Raw genomic sequence first — 18,639 nt, forward strand, 5'->3', positions numbered from 1 at the left:
AACTCTCACCTTAAAAAAAAACAACGTAGACGTTTGTTTCAGCAGCTTGGAAGAGTCTAGAGAGAAGGAGTCTTCTGTCTTGACACTTGATTTTCCCAGCTTCAGCTTATTGTTTTCTTCATTTATTTGGCACATTTATATCACCTACCATGTGCACTGTTCTAAAAAATGGGGATACAGTAGTGAACAAGACAAAGCTTATATCCAAGTGAATAGACCGTAAATGAGTAATACAGTATTGTGAATATACTATTACTATCATAATGTAGTGTAGTTGTGAAATGCTATCATCTACAAAGAAAGCAGAGTAAGGAGGTGGAATATGAGAGTGGTGGTTTTGTAGGTAGTGTGGTCAGAGGTTTCATTTGAGCAGACTTGATTAAGGATAGGGATGGAGTCACTGAGAAACAAGGCAAGAGAATACCAAGGACATGACAGGATCCTGCGGACATGGTCTAGGAGCTGGAAGAAGGCCTGTGTGACTGAAGGACAGTGATTTCACAGAGGAAGCCAGGGCTGCATTACGAAGGGCCTTACAGGCTGTGCTGAAGACTTTGCACAGTTGTGGTTTATATGTTTACTGAATTAATCCCGATTTGATGAAGTGATTAAAGTGATTAGGTTTGGCCAGTTGTACTTACACTATTGTATTATTTTTTACTTTATAGGATGGAACAAAGTTCATCTGTATTGGGGCTCTATATTCTGAGCTTCTGGCTGTCAGCAGTAAAGGAGAACTTTATCAGTGGAAGTGGAGTGAATCTGAGCCTTACAGAAATGCACAGGTATTTTATATTAAGCTTTCATCGAATGGTTCTATATGTCAACATACAAAATAGTGATCATTTTTCTTGTGCTTTCTAAGAATCCTTCACTGCATCATCCACGAGCGACATTTCTGGGGCTAACCAATGAGAAGATAGTCCTGCTGTCTGCAAATAGCATAAGAGCAACTGTAGCTACAGAAAATAACAAGGTAGGAAATACTTTGCATTCGTTGAGAAACATTTCATGCTTCAGTTCTTGGTTTTCTTCCTCTCCCTCTGCCCCTTTTCCATCTTTTAATTTTCTCTCTTTCTAAATCCACAACTTCAAAGCATCTCAAGCCTAAAGAGAGTAATCCAGTATATAATCTTTTTGTTGCTGGTTTATCCCTATATTATAATCCAACTTTAGAGGTGGCTTTTTCCCTTAAGGAAAGGACAAAATATTTGAGATAAGTGCTAACAAAAGCTGTCCGAGATGGATTGGGGAAGTATGTGGGTATTTTGCCTTGGATTCTCTTTGGCTTTAGAGTCACTAAATTTTTTTTTTTTTTTTTTTTTTTTTTTTAGTTTATTTATTTTGAGAGCGAGAGAGCGTGGGGGAGGGGCAGAGAGAGAGGGAGAACTCAAGCAGGCCCTGTGCTGTCAGTGCATGAAACTGTGAGATCATGAAACTCATGAAACTGCCATCATGACCTGAGCCCAAATCAAGAGTTGAACGCTTAATTTATTGAGCCACCCAGATGCCCCTAGAGTCACTAAATACTTTTTAAAATTGTTGTAGCAAATGTTTACTTTTGATTAATTTCTTTGAGATGGCTTTAGACGATCATTTCAATAACTGCTACTTCAATTTATTTGTGTAAGGAAAGTATTTTAGATTCTTAATTAAGAACCTTTTCTGAATTACTTATTTTTCTGGCATTTAGCTCAAAACATTTTAGAATTGTAGTCCGTAGAGTATGTATGTTGTTTCCTAGTTTTGACCACAGTCCTTTCTTATTTATTTAAGCCTCTAATATTTTACTCTTTAGGTTGCTACATGGGTAGATGAAACTTTAAGTTCTGTGGCTTCTAAATTAGAGCACACTGCACAGACTTACTCAGAACTTCAAGGTGAACGGATTGTTTCTTTACATTGCTGTGCCCTTTACACCTGTGCCCAGCTAGAGAACAATTTATATTGGTGGTGAGTAACACAGGGAGGGGGAATTCCTTATCAGTGAATGCTTTTATGTGCATAGATAGGTGCTTTGAGAAGTGGAATACCAACATGAGAAGGTTGGTCAAAAGATAATGCTTTGTAGAGAGGGAAATTTCACTTTGGAACAAAGTAACATTAAAAAAACTTATAAAAGTAACACATACTTTAGTGACTGTAATTATGGAATTTTACAAAAGTATAAAGTGGAAACAAAAATTACCTATCATCCTGCAACCTGAAGGTAACTACTGTTAGCAGTTGGAAGTATTTTAAATCTTTCTTTCCTATACATAAATACGTACTTTGCTTTTACATAATTGGAAACCTAGGCTATCGGGTATTTTTTATGCTTTTTCATTTAACAGTATTACTTAAAATATAATTAAATACAAAATATAATTACAGTATTTCGTTGGATGTATATTTTGTGTCTTCCTTTATTCCTTTACTATTAGGGACTTTAAAGTGTATTTTTTCTGTTGTGTTTTAAGGAGTTTAGTAAATCTGCATTGGCAGAAATAATATGTAGGGGAATCTACTAATGAAATAAAATTATTTGGAAGAAAATTTCAGGTGATCAATTTTCTATAAAATTTTAATCCCTAAAGGTTTTTTTTTTTTTTTTCAACGTTTATTTATTTTTGGGAATTCCCTAAAGGTTTAATAAAAACAGGACCAGTTATGTATTAAAGCTATGCTCAAGTTATGATTAAGAATAAGTTGTAAATACAACAAACAAAAATATTACATGTAATTTCAGATTAATAGGCTTCTTTGCTGCTTGCTTGACCAATTTATACTTTTTCTTTTCAGGGGTGTAGTCCCTTTTAGTCAAAGGAAAAAAATGTTAGAGAAGGCTAGAGCCAAAAATAAAAAGCCCAAATCTAGTGCTGGTATTTCTTCAATGCCGAACATCACTGTGGGTACCCAGGTAAGTGATTAGGGGATGTTGTTACTCTTCAAAATCACTTTCTTCCTCTTTAATTAATTCCCTTCTAAGCAGTTTTATAAATGAATGTTATTTGAAGGACCAGGTTCCAATAGCATGTATATGCTTTTTTATTCAATAGTTGAGTGACATGGAGATTCTGCCCCAGTGTCACAGTAGGTTTCCTTATGGGGCAGGGTTCCCAGATTTGCCTAATTTTAAGAATCATTTGGTACTTGAATGCAAGAGTGTGGAGCTCCTGGGACGTTCCTTCAGTTTGTCTGGTGGTAAGGCCTGGGGTTGATTATGTTAACAAGCATCCCAGGTGATAAACAGCCAGGCAGTTTTTGAAAGATCCTGCTCTTGGGGATGTTGTCAGCATAGGGCAGGAGGCTTCCTCAGATCTGTTTCCACCAGAGATGGATTCCACTCTGAGATGGTTTTAGGCTTCTATGTTATAGAAGGTGATTTTTCTAATACCTCAGTGGATCAAATTGTGGTTGGTTCAAGGACTTCTGGCTCCTCCATTCTTTCAGGGAGTCTGCAGAGCCCTTTCTTTTCTTTCCATTTACATATCTGTGAAGCTGAATTGTCTGCATACACTTAAGTCTAAGTAACTATCACAACAGATTGAATGCAGAAGCAGACGTGGGAATCGAACTGTCTTCCATTAAATCGAACATTAAGAGATTTGCAAAAATGTAAACAGTGCCACTTTTCTTGCTATTTTTTTTGAAAATCAGTTTTTTATAAAATTGTTTATATTAACATGACATTTATTACTGTGAAGTATTTAAAAATTTCTCAATTTTAATTACTAATACATTAAATACCAGCTAGATAGGACCCAAATAAACAAAATATTTTTGGGTCCTCAGTAATATTTAACAGGGAAAAAGGGCTCTGATACCAGAATAGTTTGAGAACTGTTGTTGTTCTTTTCATTCATTATCTTGAGGATAGTTTATCTTGAGGATAAAAACTGGTGTATATTCTAGCAAGCACTACAATGACTATTTTGTAAGATCTAGGAAATACAAAATATAAGTTATCCCACCTTGTAGTGATAAGGAAAAGAAAAATTCAAAGTGCAAGATGACACATCGTGTAATAAAAACTACCGTTTGTCTAAGTGCGAGGGATTATAAAGTGCTTAAAGAGTTACTACTTCATTTGTTACTTTTCAACAAAACCCAGCTTATACGTACCCGTTTTGTGTTTGTGCCTCTATGTTGTTGTTGTTGTTGTTCTTCTTCTTGTCGTCGTCGTTGTTTGGTCCTAGTCATGGTTGTCTTATTCTGACTTATTTCTTGCTTGGCCTCCCAATTGGGAAGTGTTTAGTGATTACCCATTATTTTGAATATTCTTCTTCAGCCTTCATTATTTATTTCAGTTGGTTTGGACAGGAGCTTCAAAGAGCTCCCCTTTTCCTGGTTAGTCCAATTACTGATTTCTGTTGTTCTTAAAGTTTCTTGTTCACTGGACTCACTTAATAGCAAGATATCCTCGCATTTGCCTTATTAGCATGGAGGATGATGTTGCTACAGAGAGAGACAGCAGAAAAAAACACTTTAAAGGTGCACTGAAGAAAATTTTTAAACGAAATAGCTTGGAACTAAATTGCTAAGAGATAGGTATATTAAAATATTTTGGTATAGAACTAAGATTTTATTGTAAAGCTGTGGAAAACTAGAGATTTAAGATAGTCATAGCCACAGAATAAGGAAAGCCTTCGTGTGTTAACTGTTGATTACTTAGAATTATCAGCTACACCTACACTCTGAGATCATAATGTTGAGAATGATGTATTTAGCAGTTATCCATTGACATGTCTCGTTATATGCTGGACCCCAAATACACACCACCTTGTCTTTAAGGTGATTTATTTTTTATAAGAAGGCACTAATAAATAACCTCCTATCTTCTAATCTTACCACATTTCTCTTTAAAATACAGCCTTCTTTCTTATTGATCCTCTTTCAGACTGTAAGCTTTCACCAGTCTTCTCTGAAAATTTGTGGGTGAAACTTCCCTTTAAGTCACAGCTAAGCAGGACATACCTTTTTCCAGAAGTCAGCTCTTCATGAACTGTACATTCTAAGCCACAGATCTATATTTAGTGACGCATAACTGTCTGATGGAACTGCAACTCTGCTCCAGGATTTCCAGTTGTGATACTACTCAAATGTATCAGCGTCTTCTGTGTCACTTACAGTTAATTATAAACCACCACATGATCTTCGTATGTGCCACTGTCAAGGACAGCATAATACTTCATTACTGGGTGACTGAACAGAATGTCCATGAGATTGAGCTGTGGGAGAACTCAAAAGAGATGTCCAGAAATAATCTTTCTCTCTCATTTGGAGCTATTCTTGGTGTGTTTGACGGTGCCATCTTGCGGGTTATTGCTTTCAGAGTATATGACCTGAGGGAGCTCCTCGGCAGTGAGAAGTTGCAGGTTATTTACTCCTGCACTCAATTAACTTCTAACATTGACATCAACACACTCTTTTTTAACGTAAGAGAAAACTTATGTTATCCAGTGAAGCTTTTGGTTTGTAGAAAACAAGTCTTCTGGGGGAAAGAAACCCCCATAGAGATGAAGTTTATAGAGCCTGTATAATACATAGCATCGTGAATTAGGAAAGTCATTTCAGATGTTAAGAAACTGACAGAATGTGTAATTATTTTCTTATTTTTTTAATGACAATCTTTAAAAAAAGTTCTTTGCTATTTCTATTCTGTTTCTTTATAGCAGAATGGTCAGGATATTTGTTGCATGAAATTTGTTAGGTTGTATGAATTTTTTTTTTTAATGTTTATTTTGAGAGAGAGCATGTGCATGTGAGCCAGGGAGGGGCAGAGAGAGAGAGAGAGAGGGAGAGAGAGAGAGAATCCCAAGCAGGGATTCGATTCTGCAGGCTCTGCACTGTTAGCACAGAACTCACATCGATCTCATGAGCTGTGAGATCATGATCTGAGTTGAAGTCAGGAGTCAGTCACTTAACTGACTGAGCCACCTAGGCAGCCCTTTTGCATGAAATTTTAAAGTTTTTTTTTTTTTTTTTTTTTTTTTTTTAACAAATGTGCTAAAATAATTACTGCTCCTTAATTTTGGGAACAAATTCTTGATAGAGATAATGCTTTTAAGACAATGCTTTAAGAGCCTTATTTGATTGTGTAAGATTGTTTTTGGAAAACCTAGGAAATAATACTTTTATGTGTTGTATTTTTATGCATTTGGAACAACTCTTCTAGTTTTGAAAATGTCATCTTGATGATTTTTTTTTTTGTTTGCTAGGTGTGCTTAAGGAATAATCCTCTTTATCATGCTGGAGCAGTTGCATTTTCAATTAGTGCTGGGATTCCTAAAGTTGGTGTCTTAATGGAGTCGGTTTGGAATATGAATGATAGCTGTAGATTTCAACTAAGATCTCCAGAGAGCTTGAAAAGCATGGACAAAGCTAGCAAAACTACTGAAGCTAAGTAAGTACTGTACTGTAATGAATCGTGATTTTACACCAGTTTCTAGTTTGCTATGTATACGAGAGGGGTAGTCAAGGCAGACTTAGAGGTGTGCAGTGACCTAGAAAATTGCTACCGTGGTGAGGTCTTGTGAAGATGCCCAGAAGTTTTGCAAGGAATTGGTAAAGTTTACTGTTTGCCACTTGGTTAATATTTGTATATTATAGTTGTTCTTGATGTTCAGCAGCTAGAATGACCATATATATAGAGTTCTCTTTTGATATCTTTGTTTTGTCATTAGAGTGTGTCCTTTGCCATTACTGTGTGGAAGAAGAATATGTTTAGCCTTATCTCTATCAGGCCATCTTTGCCCTCCTCTCTCCCTGTGTAATTATCTTAATTTCTACCTAATGTCTTAACTGCATCTTGATCCTTGAAAGGATTTTATAAGTTAACATTCTGGAGAGGGAAGTTCTGTAAAGGATTTGCAGACTTTCGGGGTGGAGGGATACATGAACAGAGTTACCACTGAATTGTGTGGAGCCCGCATACAGAGGCTGGCTTATTGTTTGCGAGTCAAGTATATAGTTACTTAACACCTGTACTTTTAGAAGCATCTATAAGTATTTGTGTGTGGTATAATTTGGTTGTTTGGTACATGAACTTCAAACCTTTAATAAAGTTTATAAGTAACTTTTTTTTCTTAATCTTATAAAAATATGTAACCATTATAGAAACATAGATGAGTAATAGCATCACATTCCAGAAACAACATTTTAATATTTTGGTGTCTTTTTTTTTTTTTTTTTAATTTAACAGGCATTAAAAAGAAATGGGGATTGTACTATACATCTAAGTTTTTGAAATGCTGAAATTTGTTTGCTCAAATGAGTGTAATGATTGTAAATTTACTACCTTTTTTGCTATTTCTCTTAATGTTAAAAATCCAAGTTGTAATTAAGAAAACACAGGGATTACTGTCAGAGAAAGACAAATATCGTATGATTTCACTCATATGTGGAGTTTAAGAAACCCAACAGGTGAACATAGGGAAAGGGAAGGAAAAATAAGATAAAAACATAGGGAGGCAAACCATAAGAGACTTGTAAAGACAGAGAACAAACAGTGTTGCTGGAGGGGAGGTGGGTGGGGGAATGGGCTAAACAGGTGATGGGCATTAAGGAGGGTACCTGTTGGAATGAGCACTGGGTGTGACACTAACACTAATGAATGAATGAATCACTGGGTTCTGTTCCTGAAACCAAGACTATACTGTGTGTTAACTAACTTGAATTTAAATAAGTTAATTAAAATTAAAAAAATGGATGACTACTAAATAAGTTAAAGAAATACTCTTTAATAAAGCAACGCTACTGTAATTTATGCCACATTAAGGCTTTTTTGCTTTGTTGTCGTGATCTCTCTCTCACCGTCCCTGTCTTGTTATACATAATAGATTTATAGACTTCCTCTGTAATTACATTGATTTTTATCCTAAAAATAAAAGTGACAAAACACATTTTCATTTTTTATGAAATTTTGTAAAGAGTGATTGAAATGTTTTTGATGTGCACAAATATAAATGAGTTTATATTTAACACATAGAATATGCTACTGGAATTGTGTAATTTATAAAGTTTTTCAGTATCTTCCTTGAAATTTGCCATCTATATGAATAAACTTAGTAAAAGAGCTTATTGAAATTTAGTGTTAAGAACATAGTCATTTTCATGTGAAAGACTCTTCTTTGCTAAGTGTTGAGATGCGTTCACTTTAATGGCATGCTAGTGATTAGTCAGTATCAGCCTGTTTCCACCATCACAAGATTTGCAGAGCAGCCATGAGTGTTCACGTGTACTTGTACTAAGCACTTCGCCAAGATGCTGGTGAAAATGATACTGGTTTACTGTGGACTGTTTCTAAACTCAGGTGAAATTCCTGGTGGGGATAATAGACGAGGGGGTTAAGATGATGGCCTTGATAACAATATTTATAACAGATTTCTTAGTAATAGGTGACTTTTCTGACTAAAAATTGACTTCTGCCTTTTAAGGACTAAGATATATGTGTGTGTGTGTGTGTGTGTGTGTGTGTGTATTTTTTAATCATCTGTAGAATATTGTATAGTTGCTGACTGTAGTTATCTTCCTAGGTATAATGAAAGAATTCAGTGACAAAGGATAGTTTATTCTGTAATTTCTCAGTTAGGTTACAACAGGTGATGGTTCTTCATCAGATGGTTCAAGAATAAATTTTTGTAAACCATGCGAGTTGAGTTCCTTTTTTGAACTCTTAAGAAATTAATGATAGATCTAGTTGGTATTTTATTTATTTTCCTTTACCATTTCTCAATTAAATTGCTATGTCCAAGTCAGGGTTTACGAAGTGTGAAACTTGTTTGCTCAAGAGCTTGTAATAATTGAGTGTAGTTTTTGTTGTTATTCATAGATAAAGCTTATCTGAATCATTGTTCAAAGTTGTTGATAGCTTTATATGGTGTAGTTTTCTTTCCTTTCTTTTAAAAATATTACTAAGAATTTGAAGTATGCACCGTGTACCTTTTTCAGTACCTGGAGTCCTAGAAATAGACCATTTTGTACAAGTTTTAATATTTCATTCCCTTATAAGAATAAACTTGATTCTAAAAAATAAACCATCTGACAAGTTCTAATATTTCATTTTCCTAATAATGAGACTCTTATTTCTAATCTCAGGCCTGAAAGTAAGCAGGAACCAGTGAAAACGGAAATGGGTCCCCCGCCATCTCCGGCCTCCACATGCAGTGACGCGTCCTCAATCGCCAGCAGCGCATCAATGCCATATAGTAAGTTTTATGTGTAGTGTACGTTGGTCAAAGTAAGGTCCCAGGCAGAGAGCTGGGTGCAGTCTGTTTATGATTTGAGGCAACTTCTACCATTTTCAGTATTTTTTTGTATAAATTTTGTTTCTAATAGTTAGATTTTATGTGTATGAGCAGTTTTATTTAAATGAAAAAATAGTATTTACAGTGTTGCCTATTCCTGTTGTTTTTTAGAGTTCTATTGAGTTTATAATTTGTAAAATGCATTGCAGTGATAGTGGGAAATAACTGCCACTAATTAGAATATTTTCCCACCTTTGTGGAGACTGTTTTTAGTATAAATTGGTTATGGCTTGGTCCCAACTTGTGCTCAGAATTTGCAATTTATAAACCTAGACTCACTACTGCACATTGGATTTAAGGAGGTTTTTGAACGGTCCTCAAAATAAATTTATAGTGTATTTGCTTTGCCCTTGAGGAAGTTGAAACTTAATAATTACATGATAGTTTTAAAAACAGACCAACAGGTCTTTTTTTTTTTTTTTTTTTTAACCTTCATCAGGTAACTCTAATTTTAAGGGTTCAAAATAAGTTTTTTATTTCTTCTTTGTGTGTTTGCAGCAGTGTTAATATCATTAGGCATTAACAGACGTGATTTTTGCTACTAAGTCATTTGAAGTGGAAATTGGTCATAAAACGTCAATTCATAAAGTGGTAGTTCACAGAATTGTTATTTAGATATCTCAGTTATGTATCCCTTTACAAATGATCTTTTTTCATATATTTAGATGAAATCTATAAAGTCTCTTTCACATTTTCTTTTTGGTACTTACCATTTTGTTGTTGTCTAAGAACGACGACGGTCCACCCCTGCCCCGAAAGAGGAAGAAAAGGTGAACGAAGAGCAGTGGTCTCTTCGGGAAGTCGTTTTTGTGGAAGATGTTAAGAATGTTCCTGTTGGCAAGGTTTGTTCAAAACGTCTAAGAGTTAGTTACTACCAGAACTAGACCAGTATTGGTTATCCAAGAATTTATGGTTGGTGAGTGTTCATCAGCCCTTTCCTCAGAGCTGCTCCATTCCTCACCTTTAGTGAGCCCTTAGCCTGTTGCAGATAGCTTCTGTTGAATAGATGATTATGAGGCCTCTTCTTGAGTATTTATGGTGATATATTGCCTTTTTTTTTTTTAAGTGTTATTTTGGAAGAATTTTTGCAGAAAAATTGCAGAGATTATATTACTTTTTGATGCAGTCCATTTTTTGGAGCTATCAGAGAGTTCTGAAGGAGAGATCCTCTTCCATAACACTTAACAACTTCCCTTGACATTTAAAAATCTTACTGTCTTCAAGTCACTTCCAGTTTCTTTTCCCTTCTTTCTGGAGAGCGTTTCTTGCTTTCTAAGAAACCCAAGTGGGTAGAGTCCATCAGCTAAAATGCAATTTCACCTTTCTCTCCACACATACTGAAAAACAAAATGGAACTATATCTGCAAAGTAAAGGTTTTTCTGATTGCTCATTTGTTTCTGAATTGATGGTCTTTCATTTGTACTTTAGGGAAAGAGTAGATATGCCACGCCCTGCAATTTACAAAGGCTTTCTCATACATGATTCCATTTGATTCTCAAAATAGAACTGTAGCTTATGGGCAGGTGTTTCTTCTGAGATCACACTGGCTCAAAATCAGAAGCAGTTAGCATAGGTAGGACTCAAGTATTCTGGTTTCAAGTCCTGTGCTCATCTTTCTGTACATTGCTGACTCTCTACCCGTGCTGTTCAAAATGGTAGCCACTAGCTATATATGTGGCTAATTTATTAAAATTGAATAACATAAAAAGTTAGCTCCTCAGTCACATCAGCTCCATTTCAGGTGCTTCATAGCCACTTATGCTAATAATGGTTACCATATTAGGCAGTGCAGATACGGGACATTATCATCGTCACAAAAGTTCTTTCACACAGCGGGGCTCTAAACTAGTAAAAAGCATAATAAGCTTTTTTGGGGGAGCATTTCATGGGTTATACTTAATTTTTATAGCTGGTTGCTAAACATCCCAAAGACTGTAAGCGCTGGCTATGTGGGTCAGTATTTCTTTAGAAAATAAGTCTCAGATACAAACATCAACAATAAAGCTTTGGTGAGTCTGTTTAGGTACCCCCCCCCCCCCCCCAGTTCAGGTTAATTTTATAACTTGGTGATCATTAAAGAAATAGAAGAAATTAAATGCCTTCAGTATTAAATTAGTTCAGTGAACATAATTTGCATATTAATTTCATATAAGTCGGTGGTAATATTCAGCATATTTACCTGTACTTCCAGGTGCTAAAAGTGGATGGTGCCTATGTTGCTGTAAAATTTCCAGGAACATCCAATAACACAAACTGTCAGAGCAGCTCTGGATCAGATGCTGACCCTTCTTCTCTCCTGCAGGATTGTAGGTTACTTAGAATTGATGAACTGCAGGTAGGTGTAGAGGGATCACTCAGCAGGTGAATGTTGGCACTGACGACTTGAGTGTGTTATGGTTTCTGAGAGCAAGGTTCCTTTTGTGACATGCAGGTTGTCAAAACTGGCGGGACACCAAAAGTTCCTGACTGTTTCCAAAGGACTCCTAAAAAGCTTTGTATACCTGAAAAAACAGAAATATTGGCAGTGAATGTGGATTCCAAAGGTAAAGATTTTGTAACATTTTCACCTGACATACTTTATATCCTATTAATATTTGTGTAGTAAATGGTTGTAGGCTAGGAGCTGCCTGGGTGGCTCAGTTGGTTAAGCATCTGACTTTTGATTTCAGTGCAGTTCCTGATCTCAGAGCTCATGAGATAGAGCCCTGCATCGTGCTCTATGCTGACAAGGTGGAGCCTGCTTGGGATATTCTCTCTCTCTCTCTCTCTCTCTCTCTCTCCCTCTCTCTCCTCCCCCCCCCCCCAAATAAATGAATATACTTTAAAAAAAAAAAAGGGCATAAAATAAGTGATTTGGGGTGTTTGGAAGTTTTGTTCCTTGTGTATAATGTTATGGAATGAGATAAATCACATTTCACATGTGACCAGAGATGTTAAAATTTGGCAGGTACTTACTGGAGGTTATTAAAGATGCATAAATTTTTTTTTTACATTTATGTGTTTCTGAAGGTGTGCATGCTGTTTTGAAGACTGGGAATTGGGTACGGTACTGTATCTTTGATCTTGCGACAGGAAAAGCAGAACAGGAAAATAATTTTCCTACAAGCAGCATTGCTTTCCTTGGCCAGAATGAGAGGAATGTAGCCATTTTCACTGCTGGACAGGTACTGAGGCTTAACTTTTACTTGTGAAAACTGATGGGACAACATTGGCATTTTTGTAAAGCCTAAAGTTGGGCTCTAATTTGCTTGTTACTAAACTACTGAAGAATTTAGAATATCAAGTACAATTAATACTGGGTTTCTTATTTGGTTAGCATAATCTAATATGAAAATAAATATACCTGTTGTAAAAATCAAAGATCCATTTTTGATTGGGAGCCAGATTTTATTGTTTTCCCTCTATTATAGGAGTCTCCTATTATTCTTCGAGATGGAAATGGTACTATCTACCCCATGGCCAAAGATTGCATGGGAGGAATAAGGGATCCTGATTGGCTTGATCTTCCACCTATTAGTAGTCTTGGAATGGGCGTGCATTCTTTAATAAATCTTCCTGCCAATTCAACAATCAAAAAGAAAGCTGCTATTATCATCATGGCTGTGGAGGTAACTTGACTTTTGAAACTACTTGACATTTTAATTCACATGATACTGCTAGAAACTAGGGAAACCAATCAAATAGATTATTTGTTGACCCTTCTCTATAGGTGGTAGGAGTTTATTAAGACAAGAGAGATGAGTGAACCGTAGATGGCAGTGTAAGTGTTTGAGTTAAGGCGTGCACAGTGCTGTAGGAGCACAAAAGGGAGGGATGTCAATCAGACTGTGACTATAGAGAAGGCTTCTCATAGGAGGCGATGCCTGAACATAGATAGCTTTGCATAGTCAGGGGTCTCCTGGACACAAGGTGAGGGCGGGAAATGTTATCCTTGGTGCCAAGTCTTTGTGAATCTTAATGTTTTGGAAGACCACGTACATTGTTGATATAAACAGAAGGTAGGGCTTATATGGGTCAAGTGAGTGGCAAGTGCAGAGACTGGAGAAAGGCACTGGGGTACCTGTGTGCTAACCTAAGGGGTGTGAGCTTCCCCCTGAAAGCTAGGAGAAGGATTTTAAACTGGCTTTTTAAAAAAGGATTAGCAGTGGGTGGAGAACAGAAATGTAGAGACCAGATAAAGAAACAAAGTAAGCTTGAAATCTTGGAAATGAAGAAGAGGGAATGGATTTCAGAGTTCTTAAGAAAGTAGATTCTCTAAAGCTTGGTGCCAATCTTCAGCAATAAATGAAAGGAAGGAGTTATAAAGCTTCTTACTTGGGTGTGGTTGGTGGGGAGAGGAAAAATAGGAGGAATAAAATGAATGCTGGAAGAGGATGAGTTTAGTTTTGAACATGTTGTAGCTGAGGTGTGTATTAGATGTGGCGGTGGTACCACTGGAACTTATTGGAGCAATTTGAGTAGAGATTGACCTGATTTGACTTAACATTTTCACAGGATTGCTGCTGACCTGCTGAGAATAGTAGGGGACGGTGTGGAAGTAGGGAGGCTTGTGAGGGGGGCTATTGAAACAGTCCGGGTGGGAGGGGAAGGTGGCTTGGCCCAAGAAGTAGAGCTGTGAGGGAGAAGGGATTCATTCAATTCTAGGTATATTAGATAGGCTGACGGTAGAGCCAACAGGATTTGCCAATGGCTCAGTATAGGGTGTCAAACAGAGGAAGTAATAAGGCCAAAGATTCTGAAGGAATGAAGTTGGCATTTATAGAGATGGAGACTAGGGATGAAGCAGATTCAGGAGGGAGGAGGGGCAGACAACAGGAATTTGGTTTTAGACATGCAGAGTTTAAAGTGCTTGTCAGATAGGTATCCAAGAGAAGGTGGTAAATAGTTAGATGTGTAATTCTGAAGACCCGGAGCAAGACGGAGAATTAGACATAGGAGCCTACAGTACATCTGTGATATTTAAGAGGAATTACATGGAATGAGATTACCAAGGTTGTGGAGAAGAGGTCTAAGGACTGAGCTGTCAGAATAGCATCAGCATGTAAATACAGGGAGATAAAGAGGAACCTGCATAAGAGACTGAGAAGGAGCAGCATCCATGGGGTTGGAGGAAAACTAGAGTGAGTGTTGTCTTGGAAGCCAGGTGACAAGCATGTGTCAAGTAGGATGCAGTGATCAACCATGTCTGGTGATGCTGTGGGCCAGGCGAGGCAAGTGCTGAAGAGTGACTGGGGATTTGGCTCCATCTGGGTCATTCTGGACAGTAGGGATGAAAGCCTGATTAGAGTGAGCCATGGAGAAAATGGAAAAAGAACTAGAGATCAATATGGACAGCTCTTGTGAGGAGATTTTCTATAAAGGATGGAAAGTAGAGCTTAGTATGAGGGCTTATTTACCCTTTATTAGGTTGGAGGTGAAAGCAACTTGTTAGAATTGCACCTAAAGTAGTCTGAATCCAGGTACTCCTGAGAGCTTCCTGTGAGCCTTGTGTATAGAGACACAGTGCTTGTATTCTTAGTTTAGTTTTGATTGCAACCTACTAGACTAGAGGTTATAGACTGGTAGGGGTATGATTCAGGAGGTGGCCATGGCCTGAAGTTGGCCTCTAGAAATAACCTTCATATCATTTTAAAATTCGTAATTGGTTGCCAACATTTAAAAACCACAGGATTTATTTTTAAAATCCAGATTTTTAATTCTTAAAAAATGAGAATATCTGGTAACATTGGGCCACCATAAAGCCATTAACGTGTCCCCTTTAGAGGCTGTATGTGGTCTCTCCAATTTATTGCAGTTCCTGATACTTAATTGCTTGGAGTCTAAATGTTGCCATTTATTTATGATGCAGTTTATGTTATCTTTTTACCCCCAGCCTCCTCCGCTCATTTGTATTACTTCAGATGCATCTGTAGGCATTTGGTTCTGTGACCCCTGCACTCTGTCAGCATCTCAAGGGTAAAGATAAAATGTGTCGACATCCCATGGGTAGGGGTAAAGTGTACCATCATTTATCTTTGTACCTCAGCGAGCAGGGCTTGGTGCACAGTAGACCTGCAAGAAATGTTTTACTGAACTCTCTCTGCCTTTTGCTGTAAGAATAAGTGACAAATACAATATATAGTGATGCAGAGTAAACTCTTTTGCTTCTAACACAGTCATTGTGGTATTGATAACTCTCAGGGTGAGAGCCCATATAAAGCAGGTTGGAGATAAGGGTTCCCTGTAGCTTCTTCCAACCGAATGACTGATTGGCTGTTTGAAAACATTTTATGTCACAGAGTATGCAGCAGAATATCTTGACTTTATTTACTTTCAAAAGTAGTGTGCTTTTTATTCTTGGGAGAGACTTTGACATATTCTCTTAGCGTATTAATTACTGCATATATGTCACTGGACTTGGGCAAGTTTAATCTTGTGTGTCCCACCTCATACTTTTGAATTGGAGCTTACCACGTATGGGGTCACCTCAGAGTCTTAGTGCGCAATCACAATAGCCTATCTCAGGTACTAAAATGTGGCAAATACTGGAAATAGTTTAACTGTATTTTTTGTCTTGCCTCCACCCCTTACCCACCCCTCCATACACTTTGGGGGAGGGATGGGATATTTAAGTACTTTGGGAGAGAAGTGGCAAGTTGTTCAAATGCACCTTTCTTCTTCCCTTTGTATTCCCGAACACTCTTTTCCCAGTTCTTAATTCTAGTTGAAATTTACAAGTTCATCTGTAGTCCAAAACTAATGCTTTATATTTAGTCCAATAAGTGTCCCTTAACTGTAGCGTTACATTCTGAAAGAAGTACATTTGAACTCCTTGATATGTTCATGCTGTGTCTTAGTCTGTTCAGGTTGCTATAGACTGACTGGCTTATAAACAACAGAAATTTCTCACAGTTCTGGAGGCTCGAAGTCCAAGATCAAGGCGTGGGCAGATTTGGTATCCGGTGAGGGCCCACTTATTGTTTCATAGACAGCCATGTATTCTCATATGGTGGGAGGGGAAAAAAACTGGTTTTTTTTCAGCCCCCATTAAGGGTATTAATCCCATTCATGAAGACCCCACCCTTGTGACTTAATCATTTTGGAAAGGTCCCACCTCCACACACCATCACATTGGGGAATAGGTTTCAACATACGAATTTTGGGGGCCGTAAATCTTCAGTCTATAGCATGCTGTTTCTCATGTAATTAATGACATGTTCTATAAATTATTAATGCTACCATGTCTTTGACAATGAAGTTACATTAGTTGTAACCTCTGAGGGATTGCACCTGTCGTGGTTTCTGGGGAAGTTGAAGGTATTGGTTTTCATGTACTGCAGTGTGATACAACGTTTATGAGCATAAGGGGGTATGTGTAAGCCTGTATAAAATACACAGAATGTATACCCTTTGCTTAATTGGTTAATAGTACTAATAGGGTTCTAATTTGATAATTACGTAAGAAATAATATAGACCAGGTGTCGGCAAAATGACCTGCTGGCCAGATCCAGCCACTCCCATTCATTTGTGTATTGTGTATAGTGGCTTTCCCACCATAGCCGCAGAGTTGAGTTAGTTGCAAAAGCTGAAAATATTTACTGGTCCTTTACAGAAAATTTATATACCCTTCTCTATTCCTGTGAATTGTACATTCTGCTTAAAGGGCACCCTTAATTTTAACTCCTTTGGCAGGCTACCTGAAATTGTCTCTCCTTACTTGCAGAGCTGATTATATTATTATGTTTTTTTACATGTGTGATGTGCTATTCAAATTCATTGAAGTTTTTTTCGTAATTTGTCTGAGCACAGAAACAAACCTTAATGCAGCACATCCTACGCTGTGACTATGAGGCCTGTCGACAATATCTCATGAATCTTGAGCAAGCGGTTGTTTTAGAGCAGAATCTACAGATGCTACAGACGTTCATCAGCCACAGATGTGATGGAAACCGAAATATTTTGCATGCTTGTGTATCAGTTTGTTTTCCAACGAGCAATAAGGAAACTAAAGAAGAAGAGGGTGAGAATAAGAACTATAACCAGGTCTTTAAAAGGAATCTTAGGCAGTTTTGGGGTACCTGGGTGACTCGGTTATTTAAGTATCCAACTTCGGCTCGGGTCATGATCTCACAGTTGGTGAAGTCAGGCCCCACATCTGGCTCTGTGCTGACAGCTCAGAGCCTGGAGCCTGTTTCGGATTCTGTGTCTGCCTCTCTCTCTGCCCCTCTCCTGCTCACACTGTCTCTTTCCTTCAAAAATAGATAAACATTAAACTTTTAAAAACAATAATAGGAATTTTAGGCAGTTTCGAAAATAGAACACTGAAAAGGAAATTACTATGAAGAATTTGTGTGTACTTTTTCTGTTTTGTAAAATCTAGGAGTTTTGACATTTCTTAGAAGGTGAAGATGCCCGTCTTCTTATTAGGATGAGTATGTAACATAAGCCAATAAATTTTTATCCATGTGTTTTGTTGTCTTGAATTCTGTTCTTTGATAAATACAGACATTATATGCAATGCTTAAAATGAGATTTAATGATTTTATAATAACAGATGACTTTTATTACCATGAGAATTATGTAACAAATTAAGGCAAGTTATATTGAAGCCATCTTTATCCCAGTTTTCATAATGTAGAGGGAAAAATAACCTAGTGAGTTATGAGATGTTTTTGGAAAAATAAGGTTTTTTGCCATAAAGGTTTTAGTTGGCTACATGAAGGGGAAATCTGAAAGTCTAAAAGTGCAACTGGGTGATTCATAATGTTTTTCTTGATTTTGAATTCTGCCAGTGACATTGTGTGGCTGCATTTTTGAGTGGTGGTTTACTTCCTTATCATTAAAGGGGGATGAGTAGTATATAAACCAAGACTGAGGTACCGAATTATGGGTCTTTTTCTCCCTTGGTAGTGAAAGCTAGATTTCAGTCTACTTATGAATCATCTTATGTTTGACCTTTGGGGGTTGAAAGTTAAGGCAGAATAAGGAAATAACTCACATATTAAAAATCATAGTTAAATCTGTCTTCAGTGTCTGTTGCTCTAAGGAGGAAAAAATTAAGCTATTCATTATCTCTAGTATGTGAATTAGAGCACTAAAGTACAGAGTAGTTAGCATTTAATGGCCTATACATACTTAATCTCTTAATTATTTTTGAAGTTTAAATTAATCCTAGTTTTTTCTCTTGTATTTCAGAAGCAGAGCGCTCTGAAAGAAATACATTTGCAGAAAGGCTTTCTGCTGTTGAGGCCATTGCAAATGCAATATCCGTTGTTTCAAGTAATGGCCCAGGTAATCGGGCTGGATCATCAAGTAGTCGAAGGTAATGTGATTTTTACCAGGAAAGTTTAATTGGCGGAAACAGAACCCAA

General features: G+C 37.0%; 1 protein-coding gene and 1 long non-coding RNA gene across 10 annotated transcripts in view; one reads left to right on the forward strand and one right to left on the reverse strand.

Annotated features, from left to right (window-relative positions):
- UBR5 (ubiquitin protein ligase E3 component n-recognin 5) overlaps window positions 1–18,639 on the forward strand; it is a 138,432-nt gene that overhangs the window by 68,355 nt on the left and 51,438 nt on the right. For all 8 annotated transcript variants that reach the window (XR_015246813.1, XM_086695593.1, XM_086695595.1 and 5 more), the window contains exons 10-22: window positions 669–785; window positions 866–976; window positions 1,799–1,953; window positions 2,782–2,899; window positions 6,201–6,385; window positions 9,079–9,188; window positions 10,017–10,129; window positions 11,480–11,623; window positions 11,720–11,831; window positions 12,298–12,452; window positions 12,699–12,896; window positions 17,078–17,288; window positions 18,464–18,590. Coding sequence is in view for 7 of the 8 variants with exons in the window: in XM_086695593.1 (XP_086551719.1) it covers window positions 669–785; window positions 866–976; window positions 1,799–1,953; window positions 2,782–2,899; window positions 6,201–6,385; window positions 9,079–9,188; window positions 10,017–10,129; window positions 11,480–11,623; window positions 11,720–11,831; window positions 12,298–12,452; window positions 12,699–12,896; window positions 17,078–17,288; window positions 18,464–18,590 (1,856 nt within the window). In the remaining variant the exon portion in view is untranslated. The remainder of the gene's footprint in view (window positions 1–668; window positions 786–865; window positions 977–1,798; window positions 1,954–2,781; window positions 2,900–6,200; window positions 6,386–9,078; window positions 9,189–10,016; window positions 10,130–11,479; window positions 11,624–11,719; window positions 11,832–12,297; window positions 12,453–12,698; window positions 12,897–17,077; window positions 17,289–18,463; window positions 18,591–18,639) is intronic.
- On the reverse strand, window positions 23–11,561 carry LOC147571936 (uncharacterized). Of its 2 annotated transcripts, none has more exons than XR_015246817.1 (3): window positions 11,468–11,561; window positions 4,105–4,437; window positions 23–161 (listed from the first exon to the last, which is right to left on the reverse strand). It is a non-coding gene; the product is annotated as an uncharacterized LOC147571936 (long non-coding RNA). The 2 variants fall into 2 exon arrangements; XR_015246818.1 differs by lacking the exon at window positions 11,468–11,561 and adding an exon at window positions 4,957–5,606.

Source organism: Puma concolor, chromosome F2 (assembly GCF_028749965.1).
Source record: "Puma concolor isolate L17-30 chromosome F2, mPumCon1.1.hap2, whole genome shotgun sequence".
NCBI lineage: Eukaryota > Metazoa > Chordata > Mammalia > Carnivora > Felidae > Puma > Puma concolor.